Below are 20206 nucleotides of genomic sequence, written 5' to 3' on the forward strand. Positions count from 1 at the left end.
GGAATGCTACCAGGTTGGCTACACTTTGTGGCAAGCAAGGTTTCCTTTCACAGCCTCCAAAGCTTAGGCCATTGAGTAGCCCTTGTTGCACCCTGGGTAGACTTAACAAAATTCCATTTTATGTTTTTTAACAAGTCAGTCTTTTTTCTTCCTATTTTTGGGTTTTTAACTTTTTACAGTGATGCACCATTATGGGCTTGAAGCATTTTTTAATACGTTACCAATTTAAATGTTCACAGGCACAGATAATTATAGGGGGATGAGAGAAGAGGCCAAACTAATTATTTAATGACCGTAGATGTTCAAGAGTCAAAAAGGTAAAGCACAAATTACCAAGGCACGTCACAATATATGAAGTAATTAGCCTCAAAACAAAAAATAAGTGTCCCCCTCCCCCGGTCGTTCTGGAAATTCTGTGCATCAGTCATTGGCTTGTGCTAGCGGTGAAGTTGAGGTTTATCAATATTTACCAATAAAAATCTAATCCCACGAAGACTAACTCTGGGACAATGTAAAATGGAAGGGTTGATCATCTTTCACTGTTGCTTAGCACGGATGTACGATTCCTTGCATGACGAGGGGTGACCCAGCCTGAGGGCTGGGAGATGAATATGTTCTCCTAGGAACCACATCCATGTGGAGTGCAAAGAGCATCCGCATGACATAAAGAAATTAACTAGGCGCTTGCTCCTCAGTCTTTGGCAGTCCCCTGCTCTCAGCTTTATAGACATACAAAACTGGTTACTGGAGAAATGCTCCAAGCAGCAAGTAAAGAGGTCAAAAGACGTCCAGAAGTATTTCCCTGTGTGCTGCGCAGATCTGCTGGGATCTCGGAGATTTAGATCGATTCTCTAGTTTTTGGCTCCACATTGCTATGAAAGCTCCAGCCAAGTCTGCCCACTGAGCCTGTCAAGCTCTCCTCCTTTCCAGCAAACATGAGCCCAGACCCATTTGCTTTCCCCTATCACCAGGATGGATTCGCTGTTGACCTGGGACCTCCCACACCGCCCCATACTGTGGGGGGCAAGTTTTGAGCCTTGTACGCCCCCTCACCATTCCCTTCCCCACAGCGTCGCGAGCACTCACCGTACTTCCTTCTGGCTGCCATGTTTGATCATCATGTCTATGTAGATGGACCAGATGTCCGTGCGTTTTGGGTAGCTGCTGAGCGTGCTCTCAAATATGGCCTTGGCGTGTTCAGGATCCCCAAAGTGGAACTCCAGCTGGGCAAACTTGGAAATCACATCCACATCTACAATGAGAAGACACCCCTCAAAGCACTACACACACCAGCATAGGCGTCTGCCCCTCCCTTCCCCCCGACCTCCTGCAAACACATACAGACAACTGCCCACAGTTGCAAGGACAATGTTGTCTGCAGCTAATTCTTTGAGCCTCTGCGAAGAAAGAGGCTTTTGCTTGGGATGGGGATCTGCAACCCCAGAGCCGACAGCATCTCATTTCCCATCTGTTTTATTCGGGTCTCTCCTGGAGTGGAAGTCTTAGGCACAGTTCCCTTGTCTTTCAACTTTCCAGGGCTCCCCGAGATCCATGACTCAAATCCCAGCAGGGCCTACTCACCACCCTTCCCATGCCAGAGGCAGAACCTGTATGCCAGGCCGTTGACTTTGGGTGGTGGTTCCCAGGCCTTAAAAAACAAGGTCATCTCTGTGAGCTGATTCCATGGCTCAGTGTTCCCGGTGGACTGACTTTGGCATCCTGACTAAAAGTCTCTCCCCGCTCACTGCCAGGCATCAGAAGGTTGCAGACCTATTTGTTTCGTCCCAGCTGTGAGCATTGCAGGATGCCAAAGATCAAACAAGCCACCTAAGAAGCAGGAACCCAAGGAATAGGAAGGATGATACAGACCCTGGACTGGGAGAGATGCCAGCCCCAGGGCACTTACGTTCTTTATCTGGCAGGCCTTTGAGGGCGCGTTCTAGGAGTCGGTGTGTGGCCTGAATCTGGCCTCGTTTCAGGAGGAAGGTGGCATATTTCAACCACACTGATTTCTCCTGGCGGAAACGTTTCAGCATCCTGTTGTACAGGTCATCTGCTTCCTGGAGAGAGAGGAGCGCAGAAAGAGGAGGTCAATGTAACACAGGGTCGGATCATACCACCATATATCAGAGTCTGGGACTTCCAGAGAGCCTTCCAGCCATGATCCCTAAGGCCTGGTCTACACTTAAAAGCTAGGTCTACACAGCCACATCAGTCAGAGGTGTGAAGAATCCGCTTCCCATGTGCCAGAGCTACACCTGCCTAACCTCCATGCAGACACCAACTACATCAGCAGAAGAAGGTGGCCGCTGACATAGCTGCTGTTGCTTGGTTGTTTCATGTTCTCACCCCCAATGGAAAACCCTCTTCATTGGTGTCGGCTGCATCTACACTTGCAACTTATGGCTGGGACACCTCTACCACTACAGTCCCCAGTGCAATTTAACAGAGGTGGGCAGGAAAAGCCACCCTTTTTAAAAGAGATGGGGAAACTGGAGTTCAGAGCAGTGGAACAACCTTCTCAAGATCACACAGCAACTCACGGCCAAGCTAAGAACAGAGCCCAGGTCTTCCCACCCCATGCCTGTGCCTGGCTCTGATGACCATGTTACCTCCCCAAAAGGATAGATTTTGACTCTGTGGCTTCAGACTACGTAGGAAACAGTATCCCTGGAGCAGAGTTAACACACAGGGCCTTTTCCACTCTCCACACTAGGAATGAGATGCATGCTTAGAGCTTAAGTGACCCTGAATTTGGCATTTGCCCGCCTGGCCTCCAGGGCCAGCTTGGCATGCCCATCTATCACTGCTCAACCAAACCAAACCCAGGAGAGCTTGCAGGGTCTGGACTGGGGTCCACAATGGCACAGCTGTGCGGGAAGTTTCCTAGCACGTGCATTACAGATCCAGCTCTCATCAGTGTGACTGGTCCCTCCCACTTCCAGGAGCACCAAATCCAGAGACCCTTAGACCCATGTAAGAAATAAAGCCACGGCAAGCTCCCATGCTGCTCCAGCCTGTCAGGCAGGTCTGCACCATAATGCTCCAGCTGGATGGCTGTCATATACACCCAGCTGGGGCCCAAAAATTAGATTCGGCCAGGCACTTTCTAAGGAAGGAAAAAAAAGCCGTCCTCTGCAGGGAAGGAATCTGCTTCTCAGCGCATCAGCGGTCCAAAGTACCGACCTGGTATTTCTCTGAGCTGGCGTAGATGTCAGCCAGGTGCTGGAAGACTTTTAAGGGCTCGTTGTATTGAGCCGCCCTCTCAAAAACCTTCATCAGTGTCTCCTCAGTGCCATACATGTTCTCTAGGTTCAGCAGAGCTACCCACACGTTCAGTTTCTCCTGCTCCTCCCTGAAAGCACAACAGGGCAAGAACTTTGTTGGGGGAACTCCAAACCCTGCAGGTTTTCACTGCACCACTGAGACACAACCCCCTCCGGGGTAGCGTCTGATGATGGTTTTATGCTGCACAGTAACAGGGCACTGGGCAAGAGGAAGCGAGGAAGAATTGTGTAACCAACTGAAACTGCCTGGAGAATTTAAAGGCAGTAGAATATATAGATTTGAGTTGAAGTAAGTCCACAGTGCCCAGGGTAACACCCTGACTCTCAAGAAAAGGGCCAGAAGAGTTTTAGGTCCCACCTATGGAAGAACCACAGCTCTGCCTTGGGACGCAGATTCAGAGGGAAGACTGGTGCCTATGGAACGATCAGCTCCTCTTTCTGCAGCACCCTTTCACTCCTGCACGTCTCCCATCCCAGCAATACCCTGGCTGGGCACTGCTTAGCTTGCAGCGCTAACTGGATCCCAGTGTGACGGGCTGGCTGCAGACCTCTGGAGGGCCCCTGCGGCTGTTCAGCCTGGGTCCTCCCCCAACCAAGGCAAGCGGAGACTTGCAGCCCTCAGGGACGAGGGGGCTGCCAGAGCAGCACTTTGTGTGCCCCACCCAGGTAGCTGGCGATCCACGCTCCATTTCCAGACACAGCTCTGAGGCCTATGCAGAGTAAAGGTGCCAATGGCATATGCAGACCCGGCTGCTGCCCTCCCATGCCAGGGGGAAACATCTTACCTGAAGGAGATGGTTTTGAGTGCCCTCTCTGCCACGGCCCTGGCCTTCTCGATCTCCGTAGCTTGGAGGTGGAAGGCCATGTACTGCAGCCACAGGATGGAGCTGCTGGGATTGCTCAGCACCAGGCGGTCAAAGTCGTCCGCCGTCTGGGGCTGCCGACTGGGGTCCATCAGGGCAGCTTCAATCTTGGAGAGCTCCTTCTCCACCCGCTGCTTCTCCTGCTCTTTCTCCTTCTTCATCTGCTTCTTCCTCTGAGGCAGGCAAGGAAAGGGGTGAGAAGAAGAGGCAGTGGCACTTTGGAACTCTTCAGGGCCCAGCTAGCACTGGAGGCAGAATGGCCATATGCTGAGGCATGGGGGAGGACTGGGGAGGTTTCTATTCAACAGACTGGGCCAATTTTTGAAAGGAGGAAATGAAACAGTTTTAGAATTGCACCGGAAGCTGTCTCAAACCAGCAGCAGCACAAGCGGGGAGGGATAGTCCTTCCCCTCAAAGCACATCGGGGAGGGAGCTCATTCCCTAACCTGACACCCCTGACTGCAGAGTTTACACTTCAAAGTCCCACTCAAAAGTGATTTCACCCCACGGTTGCTGGAGACCACTGCTACATCCTCAGTGTACAGCATGGCTCTGGAGAGCCTGGGGATTGGAAGGATGGGGCAAGGTCAAGACTGAGGTGCACTGGCAGAACGCCAGGGGATGGGGTCAGGATTGGAAGGATGGCGTAAGTGCCAGGGTAGGGCTGTGAGAAAGAAGCCAACCTCACGCCACAACACCCATCCATGCTATCCCTCAAAGATCATCACCTTCCCCTCTCTCGGGTTCACTCACCCACATTAAGGAGCATAATATCATCCAACTGGAGAAGATAAGCACTTGGGTTAGTGCAGCCTTTGCCATCTGACACAAGGCTCTGTCCGTTAGAGAGAAGGTGAGCGATCAGAGGCAAGATACAGCAGCTTCCACGCTGCTAGGATACAATACCGTGGTCTGTGTCTCTTCCTCTTCTTCGCTGTCTGAGTTCTCCTCCTGATGATTCAATACTGGCACCTCAAGGGCACTTAAACCCTCGTCCCAAGTGAAGCCACTAGAAACCTGCAGCCTTGGAGCCTCTGCACGTTTTCGCTCCTGTTAGAAGGAGGAGAGGAGAGATACCACTGGCTTTACATTCCGGTCTGAGGAAACTTGGCCATAACATATTGGGGCCATGGTGGGAGAAGCAGTGAGAAAAACCTGAGAATTTCAATTTTGTTCTCATTGCTCCGGAGCACTTTGTTTGCATTTATATAGAAACTTTCAAACCATGACATGCCCCCCACCCCATAGATAAATAAATGTATATATGTGGATGTTTTATAGAGATAGGCATCACTTCTGGAATGCAAGCACTTCTGGGGAGGAACATGATTTCATCAACAATTTAGATATTGGCATAGAAAGTACGCTTATTATGTCTGCAGATGATACCAAGCTGGGAGGGGTTGCAACTGCTTTGGAGGGTAGGGTCATAATTCAAAATGATCTGGATAAATTGGAGAAATGGTCTGAGGTAAACAGGATGAAGGTTAATAAGGACAAATGCAAAGTGCTCCACTTGGGAAGGAACAATCAGTTTCACACATACAGAATGGGGAGAGACTGTCTAGGAATGACTACAGCAGAAAGGGATCTAGGGGTTAGAGTGGACCACAAGCTAAATATGAGTTAACAGTGTAAACATGATTCTGGGAGGCATTAACAGGTGTGTTGTGAACAAGACACAAGAAGTCATTCTCCCGCTCTGCTCTGCGCTGGTTAGGCCTCAGCTGGAGTATAGTGTCCAGTTCTGGGCACCGCAGTTCAAGAAAGATGTGGAGAAATTAGAGAGGGTCCAGAAAAGAGCGACAAGAATGATTAAACGATTAGGGGATGTGACCTGTGAAGAAAGGCTGAAAGAATTGGGCTTGTTTAGTTTGGAAAAGAGAAGATTGAGAGGATACATGATAGCGGTTTTCAGGTATCTAAAAGGGTGTCATAAGGAGGAGGGAGAAAACTTGTTTTTTTTGGCCTCTGAGGATAGAACAAGAGGCAGCAAGGGCAGAATGGACTTAAACTGCAGCAAGGGAGGTTTAGGTTGGACATTAGGAAAAAGTTCCTAACTGTCAGGGTGGTCAAACAGTGGAATAAATTGCCGAGGGAGGTTGTGGAATCTCCATCGCTGGAGATATTTAAGAACAGGTTAGATAAATGTCTATCAGGGATGGTTTAAACAGTACTTGGTCCTGCTATTAGGGCAGGGGGCTGGACTCGATGGCCTCTCAAGGTCCCTTCCAGTCCTAGCATTCTGTGATTCTATGATGGCTGCTTGACAGCACAGCAGAGTAGAACACAAAACATACTGTTTCCAGTTGTAATTGCAGTTAGCCCTCAGGCCGAATTTGGCCAGGTCCTGGAAGCCAAAACACCTGTTCTTGTAAGGGATGACAAGAGACCCAAGTGCCCATAAAGGCAAGAGACTAGGAGAATCACCCACATCAGTTTGCTTTCTCTTGACGGTCTCTCTTCCAGCACTCACCAGCCCTCCTGTAACCTTTATTACCCAGTTTAAAATGCCCAGAATCACCCCAAGGTGGGGGGAAGAACACGAAGTCAAAGGACTCCAGTTCTGGATTTCAGGGCTCTGCTCCCAGTGCACTGACCTGCCTCTCTATGGACCATTAGGAACCAACCTTATATAGAGCCACAGGTCTGCTCCTTGCTGATGCAGTTCCTTTTAAGCACAGAGGGGAAGAGCTGCTCTCTATCATCAGTGTATAAAGAGAGATCCAGCAACCTGACACAAAGCATGTCAGAGCAAAAGTTCTAACACAGCCTGTTGCCTCACACATCTCCATGGGCCTAAAAAAGCAAGTAGCTTGTAACAACATACCCTAAGCCCCCACCTCAGCCACCCCAGGCCATCCTCCCGAACACCCCTTTTGCTTCCTCACAGCCTGCTCTTCAGGGATGCGGTTCTTCCTCCATGTCCTCTCACCTTGGATTCCCCCTTTTTCTCCTCTTCCTCCTCCTCCTCCCGGCAATAGACTTCAACACCGCTGTCATCCTCCTCAGTCTCCCGTGCTCGCTTTTTCCTTGGCTTCCCCTCCTGCAGCAAGAGCAGGGAAATGGTGAACCACTGGAAAGTGACTTTAAGAGAAGTCTATTTGTAAACATCCAACACTGACCACGGCCAGCCGCCACCTTCCCCAATCACACAGAGACACACGTACAGCTTGAGCCACAAAAGTCACAAATTTGTCAGGCCTCAAGCTGCAACACAGATGGTCAAAGCAACTGTTCTGGGTCAAATTCTGGCAGGTCCTGTGCCCCGGCGCCTGCCAGAGAATTCAAGATACAGGAATGTAAGTCGGGAGGTTTGTGGGGGGGCGGAGTGGTGCAACGATTTTCTTTCCCAGCATACATACACTTCAGGGGGCGGGGCAGCCATGACATAGGTCGTCTAGAGGTACATGTGTAAGCTTCACGGCCAGTGTGGCGCTCCATCCCCCTTCAGGGGTGCCTGATCCCACACAGAGGTCAATAAGCCTGCTATAGCTTTGGCTGTTGAGACTCAAGCTTTGAGAGCAAGAGGTCCCAGGTTCAAGTCCTCCATGTGCAGTCAGAAATTCCGCTTCATACAATGTAATGCTGCAATTCCTGCAGCCTGATTTAGGGCAGTATCTGCAGCAGAGAAGAGTTATGGACCAGAGTTCTTTTTTCTAATCCATAAAAACTTCATGTTAGTTTCTATTAAAATCAGCTGTGCTTTACCATCCAGAATGCCCTGCTTTGAGGGTGAAGTGGAACAGAAGCAAGGGAAAGGCACCTTAGCCAGCAAAGCAACCCACCCTACTCTGGGAAGCCAGCTCCGGCCTGTGCACCTACCTGTTTGCCTCCTGAGACTTTTCTCTTCCGTTTTGATTTCAGCTTCAAGAACTCCTCTCTTTTCTCCTTCCCTTTGTCTGCGTCACAGGGTGGCAGCCCCAGTGACTCAGGCAGGATGCTTGGCTTCCCGGTGTCAGCAGGGAGGAGAGAGAGCTCAATGTGCTTCTCTTTATGATTTACACTGTGGCACATGTCCAGGGGGAAGAGAACAGGAAACGAGGAATACATGAATTGCTGTGCATGGATGAGCTTTAGGCACCCAGGACGGGAAGGGAGCCCTTGGGTCACCGAGTTCAGTCCCTTGCTACTGCAGGTGAACCTCGTGCCACTCCCAGGCTCCTCCCCTCAGAAATCACGCAGACTCCACAGGGTGTGTGTCCAGGGACACGGAATCCCCTTCACCAACCCAACCAGTTTCCCCTGGCCCCACCTATTCGCATTTGGTGAGCTCTGCTCCTCTTTCCCTCACCCCAACTTCTTTCCCAGGCCTTCTTGATCAGCTCTGGCTAATGAGCCCAAATGAACACAATCCCACCCAGATCAGATGACTGCCCCAGTCAGAGTCTCCTGCAGCTCTAACTACCATCTAAGTGATCAGCAGGCAAGTTCACCTCCTCACTCCCTGCGCTCAAACAATTCCATTGATAAACTGAAACCAGTTAGCTTGTCTTCCCCCAACACTCCTAGGAGGCGGCTGCTCCAGAACCCCACTCTGCTGATCATTAGGTACCTGCTCTAATTTCCAGCCTACAATGTATTCACAGCCAGTTTATTCCCAGGTGTTCAGCTTCATCCTTTAGCCTCAAGAGCTCTTCCTCCTCTCTGGTTTATCCCCTTTTCCTGGGGGATATCTATAGAGAGCACCGAGCCCCTCTCGTTTCACAAGGGCTTGTCTGGAGAGCAAGTTGGTGAGGAAGTCGACAGTGCACCAGCCTCCTGCGCAGTAACTGGCCATGTGGATCCTATTACCACACACAATAAGATCCCAAGTGTGTCCTGATCTACTCCCGTCCCAGCCTGTCACGTATTAACTTAATGTCTAGATGAGGCCTCAGGCTAAACAAACCAAACTCTTCTAATCCTCCCCTAGTAGGACAGCCTCCACACCACTGACCATCTCCCTGTCTCTGCACCTCTCCAGATTGCCCAGGTATGCATCACCCCTTCTTGTGGCCCCCTTTCCCCCAGAGCGTCAGTTCACTACCCTGCTGGGGCCTCCCACCTACCTGAGGACCTTGGCAGTGAGGAACTTCCCCTCAGGCACGTACTGCTCATACAGGGATTGTTTCGGTATGAAGAAGGGGACGACGTTGTGGAATTGGATTCGGCCCACAACTGAGCTGGACAAACTGGGGAGAAAGAGTCAGAATCGCATCAGTGAAATCACGTGTCTATAACTTCACCATCACAGCGGCTGTATTATGGGGCCCTGTGCACCTCACCAAACCACCATCGCTAGCGGCCGCCTCCAATACTGGCAAGACAAAGCAGCAGAGGAACAAGTACAGCAAGTCAGTCTGGAGCACACTGGCAGAGCCAGAAGGGTGGAGCTGGAGCGGCGGAGGATGCTGCAGATTGGGAGTGATGGACAACTAGAGCACTGTGTATAGGATGCCAGCACAGCACCTGCCTCCCATGTGATCTGCTCCATGTTAGACAGGATGCCATTTTTCCTATGAACTTTACAAGCTCACAGGGAACACTAATAATTCTGATTTGCAGAATGAAATTCACGCTGGCAAGTGGTGCTACGTTGTCAGAGACACAGCAGAGCTTTGAATTCTAGCGCTATCAACACAAAACAAGGGTGCATGCATAGACCTATGGCCTACAAGGCCCAATGCACTTCTCTAGGCATGAGCTACTCACCTAAAGAACACCCCTGACTGGTTGACAGATCTGACATAGCCTCTGACCAGCTGGCCTTCCTGAACATCCTCCTCACAGGTAATTTCAGGATCTTCCACTTTGATTTTGCTCTTTGGATTTGTCCTAGATAGGAGAGAGAGGAGGAGGAGGAAAACCCACATTGCAACTGAATGTTCCGTATTCTGATGGTCCTGAAAAATCACCCAAACTGCTGGGAAACGGGAAAGCGGTGAGCCCTTTCAGGTGTAAGAAAGACCAAGAACATTCTTATTTTTCCTCCCGTTTATTTAAGCCCATAGTCTGCATCTTCTTCCAGCTACAGAATGTACATAGCACTATCCAGCAATCCATGGACCTGTAATGAGGGTTTGTGGCATGGGAGAAGGGTTTGTAGGAAAGCCCTGGGTAGGGTATACTGTTGAGATCATGCCAGGAGAAGGAGAAAGGGCAAAAGCACAGAGGTTATATAGAAACGTGGGGTCCTTCTGCCCCAAAGAGGCCTTGGCTTATCCTCCCCATCACGTGCATTCATGAGTCCAGCAACCTGATCTCTGGACACAATCAAGTACTGTGATGTCATCGTTTGCGTCTTTGCAATGCGCTGTGGATAGGGACGAAAACACGCTACTGGCACAAAGAGAGACTCCAGACTTAAAAACAACGAAGCCCTTAATTCGCCATATCTTCTAAAAAGTAACAGGTCCGCCTGCATGTTTGAAGTGAAACGTTTATGCTGCCCACTTCAGTCAGAGAGCTACAGCAGGGCCCAGAGTAGTCAGCCCTCCGTGCTCCCCAGACCACGGCACTGGGCCACGTGCAGCCAGAGCAACACTGCAGCAGCCCCGCAAAGGGGCCCCGGGGCAGTTGTCCTCTTTGCTCCCCCTCCCCTCCACTGTCAGCAGGCCTGGGTAGGGGAAGCCATTTTTTTTTAAACTAGGCCTAAGTAAATTCACTGAGAGAAAGAACATGGATACAACTGCAGCCATGCAGACAGAGCTAGCAGAGCAGTGACACTCGACCAGGCCAAAAACGATTATAAACACATGTGTGAAAAGCTATTCAGAACCAGGCATCCTCAACGTGCTCCAGGAGACAGGAAATCCTCTATGCAGAATGAGCAACAAGTGTCCAAACTATCTCCATCTCTTACAAAGTCTGGGTCAGCAGGTTAATTATGTAAATTAACATTGGGCTGGGATGGTAAATATGGGTTTCCGGGAGGGTAAAAAACAATATCAAGTTTCACTTCTCTTGTTATCACTCTCAAAAGATCTACAGACTAATGCAAAGGCACCTACCTGGACTGCCGGAGAGATACTTCTATTTTCTTGTCTTCATTGCAAAGCACACAGCACCTGGAGATGTGGGAGAGGGGAGAAAAGAGGAAACTTTTGAACAGATTAAAAGAGGTGCGCACAGAGGAAGCAGAGAAATTCTTCATATAGCAGCATTAAACGCAGGTGGTGCACTCAGAAGCCAGTACCTGGGAGCACTTACAGTCTACCACAACCATTCAGGAAATCAGCTGAGAAGGTTTTGTGAAAAAAATATCATCTACACCACCCTATCAGAGCTTCCAGGCGGGTGGTGAATCACTGGAATGCGTTGCCTAGAGAGGTGGTGGATTCTCCATCTCTCGAGGTTTTTAAGTGCCAGCTAGGATGGACTTAGTGAGGGTTGATCCTGCTTGAAGCAGGGGGCTGGACTAGATGACCTCCTGAGGTCCCTTCCAACCCTGGGATTCTGTGATTCTCATAACCCAGAACGCTCAAGTCTGATCAGAGCTGGGGAAGTCAGGTGCAGACACACCATGGCCCATGTATTTAAATATTGCTGGCTGGGTCTACACTTGCCCCCAACTTCGAAGGGGACATGTTAATGAGGACAACGGGAGATTACTAATGAAGTGCTGTGGGGAATACACAGCACATCATTCGGCTAATTCTCCCCCGCAGCAACTTCGAACCTTCAAACTTCCAAGTGCCAGCATGCGTGTAGCTGTGGGCGCTTTGAAGTACCCGCACTACTTCAAAGTCCCTTTACTCCTCACAATGTTGAGGTACCAGGCTGCGGAGGCAACAGGCTGTGTTAGAGCTTTTGCTCTGACACACTGTGTGTGTGGTTGCTGGATCTCTATACACTGGTAAGAGAGAGCAGCTCCTCCCCTCCATGCCTAAATTCTGAGTAAAGGGACTTTGAAATAGCATGGGCAAGAAGTGCCCATGGTTATACCCATGACGGTGCTTCCAAGTTGCCACGAGGAGAAATTAGCCTAATGAAGCGCTGCGTATTCACCACAGCACTTCATTCGTAATCTCCTGTCGCCTTGATTAACATGGCCCCTTCGAAGCTGGGGGCTAGTGTAGACAAGCCCGCTGTCTCTAAGAGACTTAGTAGCTTCAGTCTCATTTCAAACAGGTTTTAAACATTTAGGAATCTAAATCCCTTGGACTGTCAATGGATTCTGTCTCCTAAGTGCTTACGTTCCTTTGGAAAATCAGAGAGGCGCCTAAATCCATCAGGAACAGCACCAGTGAGCACAGCAGCACTTAATTCTCTTTAGTATCTGGGTGTACGTGACTTGTTCAAGATCATGGGAATTAAACCCAGGCCTCCCACGTCCCAAACGAGCACCCTAATCAAGGCAACATTCTTTCAGAAACGCGTGCTGGAAAGGGAACTGAAGGAAGTGGGCAGCTGCTCCAAGCAGACACAAATGTAAGGTTACAAACAGCATTCCCAGTAAGTGGAACAGCTGGGCGGCCACTCAGGAGAGATTCAGGTGCCGGCCAGCAGATTAGCAGAGCACCCACAGCCAGCAGTGTGTACATGCCTTGGTGCACATAACAAAATGTCGTCTGCCCGTGGACGGAAAAAAATTAGACGCAACACTAGCTACAACCTTCTCCCCTAGAGGAACCAAAGAGCTAAGCACACTGATGTTTTTAAGCCCTCTAATGCTTTACACTTTGCCCCGGAAAGGTTAACACTCCAGCTGCAATGCAAGCAAAACCTCACAGTGCTTCTGCCAAACCACTCAGGATCACTGAAGGATTCTTCGAGGCCCTCCCACTTGAGAAAGCGAAAAAAAGAGACAAAAAGAGGAGGATCTCAGACCTGACGAGCTTCCCAATGCTGAAGTTCTCCAGCGGCTGCTCGGTGTACGAATCGCTCAGGTGAAAGATGCTGGCTTTGCCACTCTTTCCAAAGGGAAGTGCAATGGTTAGGCCAACGTGTGGAGTCACTTTCACTACGGTGCCCACGGTGATGGTTCCTTCCACCAGCGAGTGGATTCCTGCCAGGAGCACAGGCATTGCAAAGGGGTTCTTTCAGTCTGATGCCACAAAGAGTGAAGCTAGTCCCAGTGTGGGGAAAAGGAATCAAGCAGACGGGAAGGAGGTAGGGGGTGATTTCCCAGTTGTCTACCATCCTCAATCCCTTGGCCACACGTGGCTTGTGCTGCTTTCTCGGTTCACAATCCCTTTTGTAACAATGGTCCCACATTCGCCCATTTACAACCCTTCCACCCAGACACACACATCAACCCATGACACCAGGACCCACAGTAACTGATAAACAGCTTGTGCACCACCTGATGTCTGATGGAGACCAGTCAGAAGCAATGTTGTTTTAGAACTGAGCAGAAACTGGGAACCTGCTTGTCACACCCAGAAGGAGAACAGCTGCTTTAGCCTAAGGCTTGAACCACTCTATACAGGCTGAATCTGAACATCAAAACAGTTTGAACTCTGGATTCAAATTCAGGGTGCTAGTTCTGCCCATGACTGAGACACGATATCTGGCTCTGGCCTGCAACATTTTGATCCCACGATTTCAGTCCAGGGCCATGCCTAATTGCGGAGTAGACCGAGGAGCCCCCATAGGAAGGGCTCCGCAGAAATCAAAGCTTTACCCTACCTATAAGTGACAGGTAGAGATTGGTCTCAGAGGCGTCTTTGCCAGTCACTGTCGCAGACAGAGCTTGGCCATTCTTGAAGCTCTTTTCCGGGTGCTTTAAGACCTGAGAGGAAAGAGACCTCTGCTTGTTACTTGGGACTTCAGCCCCTCATTTTTAACCAGGGTAATCACCTCAGCACATTGGAAGATCTACAGTTGGCATTAGGGAGCAACATCAGTGCATCTATTAAATCCAGGTAAAGAAACATCACATGACACTGGATAATTCGAGCAGTAAACACAGCAGTTCTTACTGCTCATGTTTTACGGAGGCAGCTAGCCTCATGGGAACCCTCCCTCCCAACCCCAAACAAACACCCTCCCCAAAACAAAACAAAACAAAACAACAAAAATCAAAAACCCAACACTGGACAGGGATCTAGGAAACCTGGGGTCTATTCCAAACTCTGCCACTGGCTTGCTGGGTGACCTTGGGCTAATCATGTACCACACTGTGCCTCAGTTTCTCCACCTGTAAATCGGGGATAAAGATGCTGACATCCTCTGTAAAGTGGCTTGAGATCTACGGCTGAAGACCACTATGTAATACCCAAGTATTGTATTACTTATCTGGTTCCAGTGTATATAAAAAAGCAACTCCACAGAGACAGTGGCTCACAAAGCGTAACAGGATATGGTAGGGAACCCATTTCCAAATACTTCTGTTAAGTGGCAAACAGACCCAATTGGTTCAGCTAACCATCTGGCATTTGACTTGGAAGCTCTGCGCTTCTCCTTTGAAAAGAAAAATAAACCTCTGATCTTCACCATCTAATGTTTCTCTAAGAACAACCTGGTCATCAAGGCTCCTTACGGAGTAGTTATCCAGGCTGAAAGAGGAACAGCGCACTCAGCCCTGGCACTGCCACTGGATCAGGGAGCAGAGAGGAACCAAAAAGTTGGAAGTTGCTGGAGACATTTGCATGTTTGGGGGCTCATAGCCCTGCACAAGTAAAAGCTTTGCATGTTTTGATTCTCTGGGGAGGACTGACCTTGGGGGTAAGGGAAAGCAGCAGCTGAGGAACTCTTCCTCGAACTTCAGGGGTGATCTCCACCTCAAGCCAAGTCTTCATGGTGTTGTACTGAAAAGGAACCAACCAGCCACAAAAGAAGAACGTTAGACTTAGCAGAAGCTTCATAGATTCAACTGAGGGGGGGAAAAAAAAAAAAAAAAAAAATCACAGATCGAGGCCAAAAAGGGCCCATTTACGACCATCTACTTGACTTCCTGCATAGCACAAGCCAGAAAACCTCCCGAGGGTTTCTGGCTTTGATCCCAATTGTTTACTGATTAGAACTCAGACAGCATAGGGGCTTCTTTGTGCACAATCTGAGGAGAGGACGGGATCTCCCCAAAGAGGGAAATCAGCGTTTGCATTTCTCCGCTCACAGAGGCACTGACAGAACCTACCTAGCTAAAGAGATCTTTTGGGTGGCAGGGAATTATGACTTGGCCCCAGTGGTATCTTGCTACTACACTGCAGTGAGTCTCATACAAATGCATTGGTCTTTCAGTGTCTGGCACATTTGGGACTGGTGGTTTTTCTCCCCAGATGGCATTCTGCCAGAGCACTGGGGTGGTGAGGTGACTTTGCACTGGGGACAAACAGGCTGTGATGCCACCCGCTCTCCTCAAGCACTCGAGTTGTTCTGCTCCTTCACGTTCCGTTTGGCCAACAAAGATCAGGGATGGATTTTGAATACACCAACCCAGCATTTTACTGGCACATCTCAATTTTCCAGGGAATGAGTTAGACCCAGGCCCTAGAGTTGGCCCTTTCCCAGCATTTATTTTGGAAGCCTCCGAATCTCACCTTCTTCACAAAGCAGGTCACCATCTGCCCCTCTTTGTAGGGCCTGAGCCGCTTGCTGGGATTGTCTCCTGGGAGGCTCAACGCTGTGCTGCCATCCCCCTTCAGGTCACTGTTCACAAAGGGGAGAGACGGGCACAGATGGGAAAAAGGTGCTGTCCCAGCTCCAAGCATGGTGATTCCAGGAGACTGTTTAGGATGATGAAATATCCCATGGGCAGCACCCCGTAAAGTTCACCCCACTCTCTCTTCTCCCACTTCTCGTTCCCTTAGTCTGCTCTGGACAGGAACGCTTATGATGTAAAGCAAAGCCCCCCTAGTCACAGGTGGAAAACATACCCCAAAAGCTACTTGAGTAAAAATACAGGTAGCTGCAGGGAGGGGGCGGGCAGTGTAACTGAGTACGAATCACTGGTGTCCCTCTGGGAAAATACTTGAGTAAAAGTATACATGCCACAGCTTGATTGTACTCAAGTATCCAGAAGTAAAAACAGCTGCAATTTTCTTCAAGTAACTTTTTGGGTACTTTTTCCACCTCTGCCCCTAGTACAGACTGAAGCACTGAGGTGCAATTGGACGCAGGGCCAGTGCTAAACAGTGTCAGCGTGGCTGTGTGTTAGAGGAGCATTAGGCGCTTTAACTTACAGAACTGAGATGGAAAGAAGCAGGGAGTGACATGCTTGTGTGTCCTGTTGTCTCATGGATCCCTTGCTCCTGGCCTGTTCCTGGTGCTCTCTAGCCTACAGATAAGGAACCTCTGCAGAGCAGAGCTTTGTAGTGCACGGGGTAGTGGATAACGAAGGTGGCCACCCTTCTCCCTCCCCCAGTGGGACAGCACATCCCCTGCAACAGCTGACAGGCTGGAATTTGGCACTTTCCATCTTCACGGTGCTTTACAAACATTAACCCAGGTAGGCAGGAGGCTAGTACAGAATGTGCAGTTCTTACCTTGGCCTAATGCTGAGCTCTGGAATGGTCTGAGTGAAGTGTGGATGGGTGATGGGCAAACACCTGCAACAGAGGAAACCATTCAGTTCCCTCTCTCCCTACCCCAGCACACGGCAGCAAGGTGCCCCCTTCCTGCTACCAGCACAGCACAAACCCAAACACTCTTAAACCCAAGCACACAAACCCAAGCACTCTTAAAACTCACAGCCACCCAGTCCCGGGCCTCAGCCCTTTCCTTGTTTCCATCCAGCTTAGGAACCATCCACAGTGTTGGCTCTGTAACAGAGCCACTGCCAGACCAGCCCTGGCAGTGAACCCTGATCAGATTAGCTCTGCCTCTCAAGGTAGGTTCTACCCAAGAAAGCTCATGACCTAATAAATGTGTTAGTCTCTAAGGTGTCACAGGATGGCTCATTATCCCCCCTTCTCTGCCTCCACGCAGTAGCCTTCTCTGGGGAAGGCAGGGGGAAGGGTGAGATGCTAAAATACAATCACCTGTGAAATCAGCAGACAGGATTTTTGGATAAACCTAAGGGTGTCCAAATGCCACTGGAATTAGACTGGAAGTACAGGATTCATCCATCACCTCTGAAATCAAGCCCTTAATCTTCACTCAGGTCTAGCTCCTGTTCCATTGGAAACCCCATGGGAGCTTTGATTAAGGCCCTCTCTCTCTGTGACCTAAGCCAGGAAAGAATGCCTGTCTCCAGTGATACACGCGTAACGTGCTAGCTCACCAGGTGACCGAACCCCCGGCAGTCCCCTCAAGTCTTGGTGGGTGTCAGGTTCCCAAACGACAAAATGCCTCAACAATACGGACGAATCTGATCTAAATTTCTGCTTCACCACCACCTTCCCCTGGAACGGACAACAAAGATCTTTTGCTACCTGTGAGTCTTCACGTCTCGGCCTCCAATGACCCGGGCAGTCACCTTCTGACCAGCTTTCAGCCTGGATGTTGCAAATGTGCCTATGGGGACATCATCCAGGATCCGGGACACGTGGATAGAGCCCGTTAATTTGTCATCAATAGCAACTGTCACATGGGTCGGTCTGACGGACTTCACCATTCCTGTGACCACATCTCCTATGCATAGGGAGTGTTTCACCGCAGTCAGGGCCTCCTCTACTGTCTCAGACTCTTTCTGGGATCTTATAAAAGCCCTTTTCTTTGCTGGGCCTTGCACCGCTAACAGGGCACCATAGTCACCGGGCTGCACCATTTTTAATGTCACAGAGACAGCCTGTCCCACCTTCAGTTTCTCCGAGTCAAAGCGGAACGTGTCATTGAAATGAGAGGCCACGGGGATGGCAGTCAGCTGACCTGTCTCCACCAACGAGGCAATGGCAAACTCTTCTGCCACATGCTGCACAACAGCAGGGTGCTGGGAATTTTCCACAAGCTGTCAAACAGAGACAGGCAGTGACTTTTCTGTCGGAACTTTGGAGGCCAAGCTAAGATATTCACAGCCCTTCCCTTCATCCCACCCACCTCCTCTTGTTTGTAACATTTCCCTCCAGGGCACTGTTTAAGACCCAGTAGCTTGGCGGACACATGCCAGGCACAGGGACAAAACACACACAAGACTTGATAAGAGAATGCGAGCCAGACGTACCCGCTTGGGTTTTGGGTTCAACAGCTCTTCTCGAAGGGAGACGTGAACCTCAGATTTGAGGGCATCAATATGGAGAACCAAGACTCTTGCTTTCTGACCAGCCACCAAGCTCTTGTCTATAAAAACAAGATTAACTGCTGACAGCCAGGAGGATTTGGACCAGCCATGACCCTGGTGCGTGACAAAGCCAAGGGCCAGCACATTAAAGGATAATCTGAGCTCCTGATGCTACCATGTGTAGCAAGGTGCTCCTTTTGCCTCTGCGCCTCAAGATGGAGGGACAGGGCTTCAGCTGCCCCCGCTGTTCTGGTCAGGGCCGGCCTTCCTCCCTCTTCCCTCACTAAACAGAGCTGTCGAACTGGCTGGGGGAGGGGAGGAGTGCCCAGCCCTCTTCTCCTCCTCAGCCCTATGGTAGGCACTGTCCTCCTTCCGACCTGCTGTAGCTACTTCTTATTCCCCTCGCAGTGTCTTTCACACTCCTCCACCACCTCTCTCATTCTCCTCCTCCTCGCTAGCTCTGTTTGCCTCCGCTGTTTCTATGCCTCCCAGCAGTCAGCTCACTGGTCCTTGTCAATTGAGTGCCTGCTGCCACATCTCCATCTGGGAGGTTAATTAACTCTGCGTTCTTCCCCTAGCCCTTCCACCCTTATCCCGGGGCCTACTGGCCTGACCCTGTGAGACAGGCTAATAGTAAAACTGTTCCACAGTCCACAGGAGGTTACTGGCACCAGCAAAGGACCAATTCACAATACAGGTATTAACCACATATTATCCACGCCATTAATGCTGGGGGTAGAGGGGGAACAGGGGCAGGATTAGCCTTTCACTAGGGAAAGAAGGCAGCTCAGGAAAAGAACAGGATCCAATCCAATTTACAATAAAACAAAATCTAGTTCACATACAGAACTTTTCATGAGGAGATTCCAAAGCCCTTTAAAAAGGAGGTTGGTATCATTATTCCCATTTTAGAGAGGGGGAGACTGAGGCACAGAGCAGGGAGTGAGCAGTCCAAAATTACCCACTAGGCCAATGGCATAGCTGGGAATAGAACTCAGGCCTTTTAAGCCCCAGGCCAGGGCTCCTTCCACTAGGAAATACCGTCCATTGTAAAGATAACTATCATTATTTCAGAATTGAACAAAACAAATACCCAAATTAAAAGTTTGTAACTAAACACAAAGGGGTCTTCTAAAAGGCAACAAATGCAGGCTTGAATAAAATTTGTTAATACTTGCGTGGAAATGTCATATATGGGGCAATGAGGAAAAAGTTAAAAATAGCTCTGAATGCCTAGGATAATTTTCTGTACAAAATGACACTTTTCTGGGATATTATTTGAGTTATAAATTTGTCTGAAATTGCAATTTTACTTCATAAAGTTAATTGAATTACAAGAAAAATTATGTAACAGTTGAGCATATTCTATCTCCTTCAAGAGGAAGGGGGGGGAATCTAAAAAACTACTCATTAACACTTTCACCTTCTTTCACCTCTAAACACTAATTACACCTCATACAAACGCAGTGAGGTAGGGGGCACTGTCCCCATTTACTGATGGGGATGACAGAGTCACATAGGTCTGATCAACGTGGCCCAAACCATGCTCTGGATGGGTGGCAGAGCTAGAAAGACACACCCAGGGGACTTAGCTCATTCTCTCTAATCAGTAATGCTCACTGTTCCATCAACAATGTTATTTCATTCCAGACAAAGCACCGTGAGAATACCCTGTAGCCTACAGGATGACGAAACACAAAGAAATAAGGCCATAAAAGAAATGCCCCACCTCCAAGATGATAGCGAGTGGCTCTTATGGTCAGCCCAGCAACACAGCTGCCATTAAAGAATGCTGAGCCATCCCCCTTCACTTCTTGAACGACCAGCTCAAGTTTCTGCCCAGGTACCAATGCACAGAGGTTTTGGGCTACTTTGGAAAAATCTAAATGGGGAGGGGAAAAAAAAACAAAACACAGATTGTTAATTTTATTTCCACTGTATCTGTTGAAGAAACAAAGATAAAATGTTCACCT

At 49.5% G+C, this 20206-nt stretch overlaps 1 protein-coding gene across 4 annotated transcripts in view; it reads right to left on the reverse strand.

Annotated features, from left to right (window-relative positions):
* PDCD11 (programmed cell death 11) overlaps positions 1 to 20206 on the reverse strand; it is a 51265-nt gene that overhangs the window by 805 nt on the left and 30254 nt on the right. For 3 of the 4 annotated variants that reach the window (XM_074999229.1, XM_074999228.1, XM_074999230.1), the window contains 18 exons: positions 19963 to 20115; positions 18177 to 18292; positions 17449 to 17963; positions 16561 to 16623; positions 15616 to 15724; positions 14794 to 14883; positions 13763 to 13865; positions 12962 to 13139; positions 11143 to 11199; positions 9845 to 9967; positions 9202 to 9324; positions 7976 to 8156; positions 7086 to 7196; positions 5057 to 5200; positions 4073 to 4323; positions 3187 to 3355; positions 1907 to 2060; positions 1087 to 1252 (listed from right to left, as the gene is read on the reverse strand). In XM_074999229.1, coding sequence (XP_074855330.1) covers positions 1087 to 1252; positions 1907 to 2060; positions 3187 to 3355; positions 4073 to 4323; positions 5057 to 5200; positions 7086 to 7196; positions 7976 to 8156; positions 9202 to 9324; positions 9845 to 9967; positions 11143 to 11199; positions 12962 to 13139; positions 13763 to 13865; positions 14794 to 14883; positions 15616 to 15724; positions 16561 to 16623; positions 17449 to 17963; positions 18177 to 18292; positions 19963 to 20115 — 2806 coding nt within the window. The remainder of the gene's footprint in view (positions 1 to 1086; positions 1253 to 1906; positions 2061 to 3186; positions 3356 to 4072; positions 4324 to 5056; positions 5201 to 7085; positions 7197 to 7975; positions 8157 to 9201; positions 9325 to 9844; positions 9968 to 11142; positions 11200 to 12961; positions 13140 to 13762; positions 13866 to 14793; positions 14884 to 15615; positions 15725 to 16560; positions 16624 to 17448; positions 17964 to 18176; positions 18293 to 19962; positions 20116 to 20206) is intronic. The other variant, XR_012646198.1, reaches the window with a different exon arrangement.

Source organism: Carettochelys insculpta, chromosome 7, assembly GCF_033958435.1.
Source record: "Carettochelys insculpta isolate YL-2023 chromosome 7, ASM3395843v1, whole genome shotgun sequence".
NCBI classification, from domain to species: domain Eukaryota; kingdom Metazoa; phylum Chordata; order Testudines; family Carettochelyidae; genus Carettochelys; species Carettochelys insculpta.